The following is a 15,842-nucleotide window of genomic DNA, read 5'->3' as shown; positions in this document are numbered from 1 at the left end:
TCCTCACCCACCGTCTACACATTGGGGCAATTTTACAGAGACAAGTTAACCTACAAAGCCAATGCATCTTTGGGATGTGGGAGGAAACCCACACGCTTGCAGGAAGAATGTGCAAATTCAATTCAGACAGTGCCTGAGGACAGGATCGAACACAGATCTTTGGCATGCGAGGCAGCAAGTCCACCAGCTGTGCCACTATATAATATTTTCCAACACACAAAAAATTATACATTGATAACTTTGGTTACTAACAAAAAAGAAACTATCCATTTGCAGTCTTAAATCTCTCAGTGACGCTATGTCCCCCTTTACAGCTATTGTATGTTTTAATTCAGTTCAAGTCTATGGGGCAGTACATTGGCCAATAAGTTGCTGCCTAAAAGTGCTAGAGACCCGGAATTGTTCCTGAATATGGGTGCTGTCTGTATGGAGTTTGCTCCTTTTCCCTTTGATCGCATGGGTGTTGGCCAGGTGCTCTTGTTTCCTTCCACATTACAAAGGTGTGCAGGAACCTTTTTCAGACTCAACCCAAAATGTAATATTTTCCTTTTGCCCAGAGATTCTGTCTGGCCTGTTGACTCCAGCTTTTTGAGTCTATCTTCAGTTTATTCACAATGCAAAGGGAGGGAGAAAGTGCCCGGTGCCGACCAGTTGCCGTGGCAGTACGCATGCGCGGGGGGGGGGGGGGGGGAGAAAGGGGAGAAAGGAGTGAGAAGAGAAAGGAGAAGGGGAGATAGGGAGAGTGAGGGGAGAAAGGGAGAGGGGCGCGAGAGGGAGAGGGTGAGAGGCGAAAGAGGGAGAGGGAGAGGGAGGAGGGCAGAGGGGGAGGGAGAGGGACGAGGGAGAGGGGAGAGGACTGCGAGGGAGAGGCGAAGAGGGATGAGGGAGAGGGGGAGGGAGAGGAGCAGGGAGAGGGAGAGGGAGAGGGAGAGGGAGGGGATGAGGGACCGAGGGAGAGGTGAGAGGGAGAGGAGAGGGAGAGGGACGGGAGAGGGAGAGGGAGAGGGAGAGGGAGAGGGAGAGGGAGTGTGAGAGGGAGAGGGCGAAGGAGAGGGAGGGGAGGGGGAGAGGGAGGGGGAGGGGGTGGTTGAGGGGGAGGTTGAGGGGGAGAGGGAGAGGGAGGGGGAGAGGGAGAGAGAGGGAGAGAGGGAGAGGGAGAGGGAGGGGGGGGCCGCTCAGAGTTGAACGATAGGTGTCCAGTGTGCTTGCCAAGCCGGGCAAAATGGCACGGCTTTTAGGTTGCCCGGTGGGACTTTGGGTGGCCGTTGGCACCTGGGCAACCATTAATTTTGATCCTTGCCATCTCCATTTAAGTCCTTTGTCCCACCACTGATCCCTGTAAATCTACACTGGTCACCAAGCTCCAGACAAATAACACCCTTCCACCACAATCCTCTCTACTACGTGTAAGCCAGTTCTGAACCCAAACGACCAAGTGACTATGGATCCCATGCATTTTAGTCTTCTGGGCTAGCCTGCGAATTGTCTGTGAATTATTTATTTGAAATATACTCAAGATTTTAAAATATCTACATGAAGGATCTTTGTTAACTTTTTATTTCGAAATTGCACCATTTTTTAATCACTTTCATATCTCCACCAGTTATTGACTGAGGCGCTTTTCACACCATATCAACACCACGTCATGCTTAGGTTATGAGGATTCATTTAATGGTTAAATTATGCTTTTGTCATGAGTGCAAACACAGTTGAAATTCTTTACTTACATACAGTCCAGCACAGTATTCCCATACCCAAGCACATCCTCGATTAGCAAGTGTACAGAAATAATCTACTGACCCACACGCTAGAGGCGCCATATTTTGGCACAATTTTCAAAGACCAGTCCGTGCTATTTTTCTATTAGAGCTCTGGGGGCTAGTGGAATCAATGGATATGGGGAGAAGGCAGGCACAGGTTATTGATTGGGGACGATCAGCCGTGATCACAATGAATGGCGGTGCTGGCTCAAAGGGCCGAATGGCCTCCTCCTGCACCTATTTTCTATGTTTCTATGCTCTAGTTCTCATGAACAATGCCCAATCAATGCAAGTTCCAGGCTGCTGCGGGAGTTCAGCTATTGCCTTCCTTGGACGCGGTGTCCCTCTCTTCGCCTACCCACCTTTGTGCCCCAGAGGTGTCTCTCACAGCCGACCGAGGGCACGTATGGCCAGACCCCAGTTGAGCTACAGTCCTGCTTGGTTTCTACATTTGTCAATATGACAGGTTGACAAAAAACAAGTGGCAAGTGCATCACCATCTATACAAATTACAGATTACTTTGCTATGTACTAGGACTTATTGCCATGTTACATTCATTGCTGGAACAAGGCACAACTTTCCTTCCTACAAGAGATTCCAACTGCCAACATTCCCCTTCCGTGGAAGCTATTTAAAGAGCACACATTTGATATTTTTCATGCACAATATAGCAATAAGTTCTGAGTAATCTAGTCATTGGGACCCATATTATTGGGTTCAACTCTGGAATTACCATTAGTACAGGCACCTCTTGTTTTACACACACTTGACGCCCGCGTTTTTAGAAAAATGTGCTTGTCTAATTACTACCCAAGTTTAATTTAGGAGCTCCTACTTTCGGAATGACGCGCTCAAATTTATGTCTGGCACTGTCTTCCTGTGCGGTGCCTGGCATATGTTTAATTTACATGCTTTTTGATTTACGATACGTGCAACTTTTCATGCGCACAGCCTCCACCCCACCTGGGAAAACACAAGATGTCTATACTCCAGACCAAGAAGTTTCATTCATAGGAGCACCCGGAGGAAACCCACGCGGTCACAGGCAGAACATACAAACAGGCAGCTCCCATAGTCAGGATCAAACCGCAGCTCTACCTCTGCACCACTGTGCTGCCCTATGTGGGATTTGACACCTGGATTTTGAAATTGTACCTGGCACACTCACCCACTGAATAGTTGCTTTTTAGCAAAGGATTATAAGCACAGATGGCACTTGACCGCCCACACTGCAATGGCGTACAGAGATTTATTTTATAAGTTGTTCCCTTCTCCGTGTCGACTGCTTCCCAGGTATGCCTGAAACAAAAAGAGTAGCATTGCAAACAAAACAAATAGACCATTTAGCCCTCAGGTGCCCCTGAACCAAAAAGCACATTGAAAACACAGATTGAATTAAACAAATTTTAAAGCACGTATTTGCAACAAAACAGGTTCATATGAACATGGGTACAATTTCAACTACAAGGAAAACATACAAAGTGCTGGAGTAACTCAGCGGGTCAGGTAGCATCCCCAGAGAACATGATAGGTGACGTTTTGGGTCGTGACCCTACGTCAGACTTCTCCCATCTCCAACATTCCTCCACCCCATGCCAGTCTTTTATCCTCTCTGGACCTTTTTATTTCCAACTGACGGTACTACATCAACCGTCTTGACTTCTCTATTTCCCTTACCCACTCCGAACGCACAAACCTCAGCTCAATAAGAGTCTGAAACATCACCTACCCAGGGTTGCTGCCTGACCTGCTGAGGTTCTCCAGCACTTTGCGTCTTTTTCCCCCTATTTTACCCAGCATCTGCAGTTCCTTGTTTCTAATTTTGTCCCGATCCATCCAGTAACATTTATCGCTGAACAATCATCACCAAAAACATTTTATTTGTGGCTTATGAGACATTGCAGTGTACAAACTGGCTGCTGCATTTGTTCACACAAAACCAGCTACACATCAAAAAGTAATTAAGTGAAGCACTTTGGTGCGTCCAAGTGATTGCCTTCCATCATTTACAAACAGAGTGGAAAGCAGCATCATGGAGTGAAAAAGTGAGCTTACCACTCAGGTCAATGATTTTCCATCAGAATATTTTAAGCCACAGAAGGGAACGCAGGGAAAATAATGGCAAAACAAAGTGCTGGAGGAAAGCAGGTCAGGCAGTATCTGTAGAGGGAACAGACAGGTGATGTTTCCGGTCGGGAACCTTCTTCAGACTTAAGGGTCAGATGTGAATGTTTATGATAGGCTGGAGGCCGAATACAAGGTATTCTGCTGCCTGAGTGGGTGACTTAGTCCCCACTGCTCAGTGTTGAGATGTAAACAGGAGATGAACGAGGACAGGGCGAATAAAATAAGAAAACAATGTTAGAACTATGAGATGCTGAACTGCAGTTACAGGAAATCTGCAAAAAGGATTGTTGGAAATATGTCAGACAGCATCCATAGGGAGGGGAGGAGTTAATGTCACAACTTTTTGACCCTTCATAAACAATCTAGAAAGGCTCAAAGTGCTGAAGCAACTCAATGTGTCAGGCAGCATCTGTGTGTCCAATTATCATTTGCGGAACATTTCTGACCTACATCCACCATCTGCATACAGATTTATTTCCTACCTTTATTGCCAAAGTTCCTGCTTCATTTTGTATGGTTGTAACATCTACAACTGGACTCCCATTACTACTGATCAGATTTCAAGATAAGAAAGGGAAGCTTGAAAGGACACACCAGCAGACTCAGGAGCAGCTTCTTTCTCTCTGATAGTTTTAGCAGCAGACATTTAAGAAAAAAAACTGTTGCAGTAAGAACCAAAACCACAAAGGTTCAAGTTCAAGTGAGTTTATTGTCATGTGTCCCTGTATAGGACAATGAAATTCTTGCTTTGCTTAAGCACACAGAAAAATAGTAAGGCATATACTACAGTACAGATAAATGTGTCCATACACCATGATATAAATATATACACACATGAATAAATAAACTGGTAAAGTGCAAATAACAGAAAGTGGTTGTTAATAATCAGAGTTTTGTCCGAGCCAGGTTTAATAGCCTGATGGCTGAGGGGAAGTAGCTATTCCTGAACCTGGTTGTTGCAGTCTTCAGGCTCCTGTACCTTCTACCTGAAGGTAGCAGGGAGATGAGTGTGTGGCCAGGATGGTGTGGGTCTTTGATAATACTGCCAGCCTTTTTGAGGCAGCGACTGCGATAAATCCCCTCGATGGAAGGAAGGTCAGAGCCGATGATGGACTGGGCAGTGTTTACTACTTTTTGTAGTCTTTTCCTCTCCAGGGCGCTCAAATTGCCGAGCCAAGCCACGATGCAACCGGTCAGCATGCTCTCGACTGTGCACCTGTAGAAGTTAGAGAGAGTCTTCCTTGACAATCCGACTCTCCGTAATCTTCTCAGGAAGTAGAGGCGCTGATGTGCTTTTTTGATAATTGCGTTAGTGTTCTCGGACCAGGAAAGATCTTCAGAGATGTGCACGCCCAGGAATTTGAAGTTCTTGACCCTTTCAACCATCGACCCGTTGATATAAATGGGGCTGTGGGTCCCCCTCCTACTTCTTCCAAAGTCCACAATCAGTTCCTTGGTTTTGCTGGTGTTGAGGGCCAGGTTATTGTGCTGGCACCATATGGACAGTTGCTCGATCTCTCTTCTATATTCTGACTCATCCCCATCAGTGATACGCCCCACGATAGTGGTGTCATCAGCGAACTTGATGATGGAGTTCGCAATGTGGTTCGCTACGCAGTCATGGGTATAGAGTGAGTACAGCAGGGGGCTGAGCACGCAGCCTTGAGGTGCTCCCGTGCTGATTGTTATCGAGGCTGACACATTTCCACCAATACGAACAGACTGTGGTCTGTGGACGAGGAAGTCGAGGATCCAGTTGCAGAGGGATGCGCAGAGACCCAGTTCTGCGAGTTTGGTAACCAGTTTTGAGGAGATGATTGTGTTAAATGCCGAGCTGTAATCAATGAATAACAGCCTGACATATGAGTTTTTGTTGTCCAAGTGGTCCAGTGCGGAGTGGAGGGCCAGCGAGATCGCATCCACCGTTGATCTGTTGTGGTGGTACGCGAACTGCAGTGGGTCCAGGTTTTTGTCGAGGTAGGAGTTGATTTGCTCCATAATCAACCTCTCAAAGCACTTCATCACCACCGGCGTTAGTGCCATTGGTCGATAGTCATTGAGGCACGTCACCTTACTCTTCTTGGGCACCGGTATAATTGATGCCCTTTTAAAGCAGGTTTGTAGATTCTGAGACTTCTGGTGTAGATGAACAATAAATATAATGTTTACACCAGGAATTTGCATTGCAAATTGGCACTTGGGCCCAAAGAAGGGTTACAGTGCTTTCTTCTACCCACTTGCTGCAAGTGACGAGATTTCAGGAGGTAAACTGATATCAGCAAAACAAATTTGGATAAGGGACTAATTTTGGATGTCACCTTCCCTCATCACCACAGGAAATTCCACTCACGGTCAATTTAAATTAAGCGGTAGAGAGCATTGCCTGACAACGCAGCTTGAGTCACGAGTGACACACAGACTACCACAACTACAAGCTGCGTCAGTTGCCGATTTTCCAGACTTGCCGGAGATTTGTAAACCAATTTACAGAATCACAGGACCTTTTAGCTCAGGACACTGACGGGATGATGTTCAAAGATGCAGGAAGATTATTCCCGATGTTGGGGAAGTCCAGAACTAGGGGTCACAGTTTAAGGATAAGAGGGAAGTCTTTTAGGACCGAGATGAGAAAATCATTTTTTACACAGAGAGTGGTGAATCTGTGGAATTCTCTGCCACAGAAGGTAGTTGAGGCCAGTTCATTGGCTATATTTAAGAGGGAGTTAGATGTGGCCCTTGTGGCTAAAGGGATCAGGGGGTATGGAGAGAAGGCAGGGATGGGATACTGAGTTGGATGATCAGCCATGATCATATCGAATGGTGGTGCAGGCTCGAAGGGCCGAAGGGCCTACTCCTGCACCTATTTTCTATGTTTCTGTTTCTAAAGTACCCCAACTACAACCATGCACTTCAAATTTGGTGGTAAAGTTTGTAGTACTTTGAATCTGCAAAACAACACTGGAATCTTTCCAAGAGAGACATTTGCAAAGTCATAATACCCTGGCGCTACTTGTAAACCCTCAGTAAGTGCCAAAACAACTATATTCCCCATGCTGACCTTTCTGTCCTGGACCTCCTCCATTGCAAGAGTGAGCCCACACAAACTGAGGGAAAACACCTCGTATTCATAGCTAAACATTGAATTCTCCAATTTTAGATCACTAACCTACAAACAACTGCCCCTTCCAACTCTCCCCTCTTCCCTGTGGATTCAGAACCCATTTTTCTCCCACCCATTCCCACACTCCCATCCATCCATATTCCTTCCTCTAACTTCACAATTCACACCTTTTTCCTTATCTCACTTTTTGTCTTTTTACCTTTGGCCTTTATCCAACCATCTGCCCATCAAAACACTCCTCACCTGCATCCACCTATCACTTGCTGGGATTTATCCCGCCCTCTCATCTCTTCCAGCTTCCTTCTTCCCACCCTCCCATCACTTAAATCGTCTGAGGAAGGGTCCCTACCCAAAACATCACCTATCCATGTCCTCCAGAGATGCTGCCTGACCTGCTGAGTTAACTCCAGCACTGTCCTTTTTATAGTAAACCAGCATCTGCAGTCCCTTGTTTTCCAATATGACCCTGCCACTGCCAGGCTAAACTCCTGACTTAAAAAAAAGAGTAAAAACATTTGCCTTTTCCCCAAACACAATCCTCTGCCCTCCTCCTCCCATGAAGAAGCAGACTCTGGCGTTAGTTTAGTTTACCGATACAGCATGGAAACAGGACCTTTGGCCCACCGAGTCCATGCTGACCAACAATGGACATGCTGTTCACACTAGGTCTGTTATTCTACATTCTTATCCAATCCTTATACACTAGGGGCACTTTACAGAGGCCAATTAACCTTTGAAGTCACACTGCTTTGGGATGTGGGAGGAAACGACAGCACCCGGAGGAAACAGGGAGAACATGCAAACTCCACACGGACAGCAACCGAGGTCAGGGTTGAAACCGAGGTCCGGGTCTCTGGTGCTGTGAGACAGTGGCTGTACTAGCTGCGCCACTGAGCGGCACCTGTCCCACCTGAGAGACACTGCCCACTCCTAGGATTCAACCTCCCTTTGCAGCCCACAGGAACGGGCCCGAAGGATAGACAACACAAGTGAACCAGGTCCTAAAGTTTACAAGACAGAAAATGTCTAGGATTTCACAGGATGCACCTCAAATAACCCAAGCACTTACTATCCTACTCATATCTGAATTCATTTGCATCCATTAAGTCTAAATAATAAAACACAATTTGTTGGGAGTACCTCAGCAGGACAGGAAGCATCTCTGGAGAACGTGGATAGATGGCCTTTCAAGTCAGGACCCTACTTCAAACGCCCCCAAAAAAATCACTTATCCATGTTCTCCAGAGATGCTGCCTGATATTCTGAACATTTTGTGTTCTCCACAAGATTCCAGCATCTGCAGTTCCTTGTGTCTGCAGCAATAGGTTTCCCAACCGATAACAGCTCTTGAAGCAGCCAAGCGATTTACATTAAGCTTTGATAGGACATAAGTGTAGGAAAGAATTGCAGATGCTGGTTTACATTGAAGATAGACACAAAATGCTGGAGTAACTCAGTGGGACAGGCAGCATCTCTGGATAGAAGGAATATGTTTTGGATCGAGACCCTTCTTCAGACTGAGAGTCAGGGGAGAGGGAAACAGAAATAAAGAATCTAAGGTGCGAAAGCTAGATATAAAATGGGACGAAGTTCAATGAAGATGTAGAATAGATCATTGCTAGCTAAGGGAAGGCATGTACTGCTCTTGTTGCAATTATGCCAGAAGAACGCAATACAATTTATTATTGAGACTGAAATGGAGCAGGTTAGACTAGAAATACAAATCACACCACAGAGTGGTTGATAACTGGAACTCATCACTGGATATGGTGGTAGAATCACTTACAATCAAGAGGCATTTATGCAGACACTTAAATAGGGAAGGCATAGAAGGACATAGTCCTAATGCCTGTGAATGGGTTTAGTGTAGGTGTGGAAAAACGTCAGCATGGGTGTGATAGGCTGAAGGGCCTGTTCCTGTGCTGTACGACTATGACAGCTGAAGACATCCTGCGGCACTCTCACGTCTCCAGACCTTACATCAGGAAAAAATATACTGGAACTAAGATGCTGGAAACTTGAGCAAAACAAAGTGCTGGAGGAACCCAGCAGGTCAGGCAGGATTTGTCGTGAGAATGGATAGGCCGCGATTCGAGTCTGGATAAGGCCCTGACTTGAATCATCGCCTATCCATTCCCTCCACAGATGCTGCCTGGCCTGCTGAATTCCTCCATCAGTTTGTGTTTTGCTTAAGAATACACTGGGATCCGAGCTAATGCTATAAAGCATTTGTCCTCAAGTCCCAACGCTCAATAATGAGTAACAATTAGTACCCAGAACGGTACAGCACAAGAACAGGCCCTTCAGCCCAGTGTCTGTGCTGAACATAATGCCAAATTAACTCATATCAGGTTGCACATAATCCGTATCCTCCACTCCCTACATATCCATATGCCTATCCAAGTCTGTTAAATGCCACTATCATGTCTGCCTCCTCCACCACCCCCAGCAGTGCATTCCAGGCACACACCATCCTCTGTGTAAAGAAATTGCTCCCTCAAATCAAGGCTTGGACTATCCCAACATTTTAGAAACAGTTAGACTGGTACACGGATAGGACAAGTTTGGAGGGATAAGGACCAAACGCAGGCAAGACTAGTGCAGCTGGGATATGTTGGCTGATGTGGGCAAGTTGGGCCGAAGGGCCTGTTTCCACTCTGTATCACTCTATGACCTGCCCAAATCACTTTTAAAAATTGTTATTGTACCTGCCTCAACTATCTGCTCTGGCGGATCGTTCCATATACCCATATATAGGGTGAAAATGTTGACTCTCACGTTCCTATAAAATTGTTCCTCTCTGGTCTCATCCTCTGGTCTTGATTCCCATACCCTGGGTAAAAGACAGTGCATTCATCCTATCAATTCCCCTCATGATATTATACACCCTATCTTGCCCAATCTCTCCCTCAAAGCTCAGGCCCTGACATCATCATATGTGCAAAGGTAAACACAAAATACTGGAGTAACTCAGCGGGACAGGCAGCATCTCTGGAGAGAAGGAATTGGTGACGTTTCGGGTCGAGACCCTTCTTCAGACTGAAGCATCTCCGGAGATGCTGCTTGTCCCGTTGAGTTACTCCAGCATTTTGTGTCTATCCTCGATTTAAACCAGCATCTGCAGTTCTTTCCTATCATAAGTGTTCTCTGTAATCTTTCCAGCTTAGTGCCATCCTTCCTGTCACAGTGACCAAAACTGAACACCATAATCCAAATACGACCTCATCAACATAGCGTACAACCGTAAAATAACATCTCAACTTATATACTCAATAGCCTGATGAAGGCCAATGTACCAAAAGCCTTCTTGACCTGCTTATCTACCTGTGACACCAATTTCAGGGAATTGTGTACCTGCACACCTGGATCACTCAGCTCCACATCACTCCATGGGTCCCTCCATTCACTGTGAAGGGCCTGCTCTGGTTTGACTTCCCAAAAAGCAACACCTCACACTTATCTGCATTGAACTCCATTAACCATTATTCAGCCCACTGTCCAGCTGAATCACGATATGCAACAATAAACCAGAAAAATAATATTTTCCCTGCAAAATGCAGACGCAGTGGTTTTATGAACTGAGGCATTATAAAACAAGGAACTAAAAAACATACCAAGATGAAAACTGCATCAAACTACTGTATCAAATGTACTGCAGCCAAAGAATCAAATAGGTTTAAGTTTATTATTATCAAGTATACCAAAATACAATGAAAAGTTACTTTTGCTTGTTATATTAGATCAGAATATACCACACACAAATACAATCAAACTCAAGTACAGTAGGTAGAGCAATGGGGAAGACATAGAGTGCAGAATATAGTTCTCAGCATTATTGTTCATTAGTTCCATAGACAAAGTCCAATGTTGTCAATGTGGCAGAGGTGAATCAGACAGTGCCCTGGTTTATGGAATTATCATTCAGAAGCCTGATAACAGAGGGGAAGAAGCTTTTCCCGATTCTGATGATGCATGCCTCCAATCTTCTGTATCTTCTACCCGATTGGAGCTGAGAGGAGGAATGACCAAGGTGGGACAAATAGATAGACAAGTGCTGGAGTAACTCAGCGGGTCAGGACACATTCCTGGAGAAAAGGAATGGGTGACATTTTGCCTCAGACTGAAGGATTCCTACCCAAAACGTTACCCATTACTTTTCTCCAGAGATGTTTCCTGACCCACTAAGTTACCCCAGCATTGTGATGCATTCAGTTACACGAGAACATTAAACCAATACCAAACATGTGCAGAGTGATCTTGGGGTCCAAATCCCTAAATCCTTAAAAGTAGCAAATAGATAGAACGGTAAAGGAGGCATATGGTACATTTGCGTTCACAGGCCAGCGCATTGAGTACAAGAGTCAGGAAGACATGCTGCAGCTTTATAGCCCTTTGGTTAGGCTGTATTTGGCGTATTGAGCGTGGCTCTGGTCACCCCATTACAGGTAGGATGTGGAGGCTTTGGAGAGGGTACAGAGGCAGCTTACCCGAATGATGCCTGGATCAGGGGATATGAGAAGCAGGGAGGGGCCGAACAGACTTGGACTGTTTTCCCTGGATTTGCAGTTGGACCCAATAAAAATATATAAAATTGCAGGACCTACACAGTGAATGGCAGGGCTCTAGATAGCGTTGTAGAGCAGAGGGATCTAGGAGTGCAGGTGCATAGTCCCTTTAAGGTGGAGTCGCAGGTAGATCGGGTGGTCAAAAAGGCTTACGGTCATAAGGACATTTGGCACATTGGCCTTCATCAGCCGGAGTATTGAATATGGAAGTTGGGAGGTCATGGCGCAGTTGGTGAGGCCACATTTGAGTTCCGGGGATCTTGTTATAGGAAAGATGTTGTCAAGCTGGAAAGGGTACAGAGAAGATTTACAAGAATGATGCCATGACTAGAGGATGTGAGCTATAGGGAAAGGTTGAGTACGCTGGGACTCTTTTCCTTGGAGCGCAGGAGGGTGAGGGATGATCTTACAGAAGATAGTGAGAGGAATAGCTCGGGTAGATGCACAGTCTCTTGCCAAGAGTAGGTGAATCGAGGACCAGAAGACATAGGTTTAAGGTGAGGGGGAAACAATTTAATAGGAATCTGAGGGATAACTTTTTCACACAAAGGGTGGTCGGTGTATGGAACAAGCTGTCAGATGAAATAGTTGAGGAGTCTGCTGTTGGCAGGGGGCAACGTGGAGATTGGGTGCAGAGAACACTACCAGAAAGGCTCTTTGTATTCACTGTTTAGGCCTCCTAAATGGATCTACCTCACAACACTAGAGACCACAGGTTCAATCCTGACCTCAGGTGCTGTCTGTATGGAGTTTACACATTCTCTTTGTGACTACAGATTTCCTCAGGGTGCTCTGGTTTCTTCCCACATCATAAAGATGTACTGGTTCATATGTTGAATGGCCTCCAACTTATCCCTAATGTGCATAGAGTGGATTAAAAAGGGATAACAAAACAAGTGTGAACGGGTGACGAGGTTGACATGGATTCAGTGGCCTGTTTCCGTGCTATGTCTCTAAAATATATTAAATTAAGACTTTGCTCACTCTCTGGTTGCACAAAAAACAAACCCATGTAAGTTCCTTCCTCATAACTAAACTTTCAATCTGGCAATCCTCTAAACCACATTTGTGCACTCTATAACAATGTCACATGGCAACCAGAACAACCTGCTGTACTTTGGCCTGGCTCAGGTTTGTGCAAAACATTCCAGCCATTACAATCCTGCACCTCAGCCAATATAGGTCTGCCTCTTGTTATCAGGTTGCCTTGTTTTACTTCAGGTTGAAGCAGGTTGCAAGAACTTACGATTTGAAGTCCCTGTTGATCAGATCCAAGCACCTGAACAGAGTGCCACCCCTCCCTTCCTTTACCCCTGGTCCATCCCGCTTCTCTCATTTCCATCTACCCATTCTTCATTCGTCTCCTCCACTCTTTTACTCCCAGCTCCCTCAACCCCCTTATCTCCCTCAGCACCTAACCCCTTCCCTAGCCCTCACATCCTCTCTATAATTCTTCCCAGCTCCCTCCCAATCCCTCTACCCCCAGCCTCCTCCACCCCTCTACACCACACCCTCCCCCTTTTGCTCCCCCCAGTGCCCTCCCCACCCCCCCCCTACATCCCCAGCATTCACCTCCTTCCCACTGCCGCCCACCCTCTCCTTATTTACCACTACCCTCCCTCCATCTAGTCCAGAGCCCGCAACCACCCCTCCCTATATTCCACAACCGCCGTCCCAGTTTTCCCTTCCATCCTGCTCCTTCTTTCACTCTACCTCATTTTGCTTATTTCTGCCGACCCCCCCTCCAGTCCCTCTACCCCCTGACCCTCTTCCACCGTTTCCAAAGCCAGTGTCCCCCCCCCCCCCAAGCCCACTACACACACACATCCCTCTCGCTCCTCCCAGCCCCCATGTCACTGGTGCTGAGAGTGCTTCTGCCTGTCCACCGGCCCCCATGCAGCCGTGCCTGCGGAGACAATGTCGTGGAGATAAGGGAGGGAGCCCAGCCCGGCCCCGCCGCCGCACTCACCCGCACAGCTCCGGGTAAGTGAAGGAGTCGGCGGCCCGCACGCCGCTCCACACGGCCAGGCATAGCAACGCCGCCACTGCCCGGCCCGCACACACCGCTCGCCCCTTCATCGTCCTCCGTCCGTTCACGCAGCGACAGCCAGAGTTCCGGCTCCCCCACAGCCGATAAAGAGAGAGCGCAGCCCCGGGCCCTTCCGCAACGGCCACACTCCACCCCCGTCACATGACCCAACCGGAGCTTCAGCCCCCGTCACATGACCCAACCGGAGCTTCAGACCGCGTCACATGACCCAACCTGAGCTTCAGCCCCCATCACGTGGTCCAATCGGAGTCTCAGCCCCCGTCACATGGTCCAATCGGAGTCTCAGCCCCCGTCACATGACCCAGAGCACGTGACCAAACGGAACCCTTAAACGGTCAGCACATAAGCAAAGATCATAGAGGAGCTATGATCTTTGCACATAATTGCTGGAGAAATCCAGCGGGTGCGGCAGCATCTATGGAGCGAAGGAAATAGGCAACGTTTCGGGCCTGAAGAAGGGTTTCGGCCCGAAACGGTGCCCATTTCCTTCGCTCCATAGATGCTGCTACTGCACCCGCTGAGTTTTTCCAGCACTTTGTCTACGTTAAACTCTCCACACGTTTCCACCATGACGACCTCGACACGTGACCTAACCGGAACCCTAGATTCCCGATCACATGACTGATCGGAGTTTAATACCTCTTCAAAGATAGAAACCAAATATACTAGATATATCTTTGATAGAAACAGTGCTGGAGTAACTCAGCAGGTCAGGCAATATCTCTGGAGAACATTGATAGATACCTGTCCCGCTGAATTACTCCAGCATTTTGTGTCTATCCTGTATAAACCAGTATCTGCAGTTCATGTTTATTACATTAACACCCCGTCACGTGACTTTACTGGAACCCACCAAGAGCCCGCACCCTTCACGCGAGCGCAGAATGCTTGCGTCACCAAAGATCATAGAGCGGAGTTGTGATCTTCTTCTTCTTCTTCTTTGGAGTTTTACGGCAGCCGGCATCCACAATGTTGCATTGCTGCCACCTTCTGGCTTCACTCCACAGTCCTCATGTCTTTACATTATATCCTTTTTATAAGGCCAGAGGCCCTCAAGAAATTAAACAACACCTTTACTCCTTTTCCTTCCCCTCCATACTCTAGAATGTTCTTTTCTGATATATCTGTCATTCCAATTTTCTTCATTTCACTGATCAAAACTCTTCTTTCTGTTTCATATCTTCTACATGCAACTAGAGCATGTTGAACTGTTTCCGGCTGATGGCATTCCTCACACAGCCCAGTAGGGTGTTTTCCCAACATTTTTAATGTGCTGTTCAGGTGAGTGTGTCCTATCCTCAATCTTGCTAATACTACCTGTTCTCTCCTGTTCCCCCCTCTTCTTGCTGTAATGCCCACTCTATTTTGTAGCGAATAGAGGTGTCTCCCCTTTGCCTCCTGTTCCCAGTATTGTTGCCATTCCTGATTTATTTTCTTCCACACAATGTGTTTTCCTTCAGATTTGGATAATTGTAAGTTTACCTCTATGTTCTCTTTTTTAACGGCCTCTTTTGCTAATTTATCCACTTTTTCATTTCCTAGCACACCAATGTGTGCTGGGACCCACAACAAAGTCACTGCCCTTCCTTGTTTCTTGGCTTAATAGTAGTAGAATTTCATACACTAGGTCAGGCCGCCTATGGGATGCACCAGACCCAATACTCTGGATTGCAGACAATGAGTCGCTACATATTAATACTTTGCATGGTTGCACCTGTTCTATCCACCGAACTGCCATCAAAATAGCGTACAGTTCCACTGTATACACTGCCAAATAGTTATTTGTTCTTTTGCAAATCTCAACATTCATCCCTTGCACTACCACAGCTGCCCCTGTTGTTTCAGCTACTGGGTCCTTTGATCCATCTGTGAAGATTAAGAGGTGTTCCCTGTATCTATTATATATATGGTTATGGTATTCTGTTTTTAGGTCCGAATTTTTTTCCCTCCTTTTTGCCTCCCATATCTCCAGATCAACTTTTGGGATGTTTAGTAACCATATTGGGACAGATGGCCACAATACTGCAGGGCAGAACTCTTTGTCCTCTACTTCCATGTCCCTTGCCACACCTCCTCCAACCCAGCCGAAGCTTCCAGACTGAGCCACCCCTCTCTCCCAGCACTCCTGTACTACCTGTTTTGTTGGGTGGTTCTCTACATGACCCTTAAGGCTTAGCCAGTAATTAGCCATTAGTTGTCTGCGGCGCAGTCTCAATGG

The 15,842-nt window shown here is 46.6% G+C and overlaps 1 protein-coding gene across 1 annotated transcript in view; it reads right to left on the bottom strand.

The window, feature by feature from the left end:
- igf2r (insulin like growth factor 2 receptor) overlaps positions 1-13,783 on the bottom strand; it is a 113,532-nt gene extending 99,749 nt beyond the window's left edge. Inside the window, exons 1-2 of the mRNA XM_033025705.1 lie at positions 13,544-13,783; positions 2,930-3,060 (exon numbers count right to left, since the gene is read on the bottom strand). Coding sequence (XP_032881596.1) covers positions 2,930-3,060; positions 13,544-13,653 — 241 coding nt within the window. The 5' untranslated portion in view covers positions 13,654-13,783. The remainder of the gene's footprint in view (positions 1-2,929; positions 3,061-13,543) is intronic.
- Positions 13,784-15,842: the final 2,059 nt, after the last annotated feature.

Source organism: Amblyraja radiata, chromosome 8 (assembly GCF_010909765.2).
Source record: "Amblyraja radiata isolate CabotCenter1 chromosome 8, sAmbRad1.1.pri, whole genome shotgun sequence".
In the NCBI taxonomy this organism is placed as follows: Eukaryota; Metazoa; Chordata; class Chondrichthyes; order Rajiformes; family Rajidae; genus Amblyraja; species Amblyraja radiata.
Note: the sequence above shows the minus strand (reverse complement) of the source record. Positions and strands in the feature narration are given on the sequence as shown.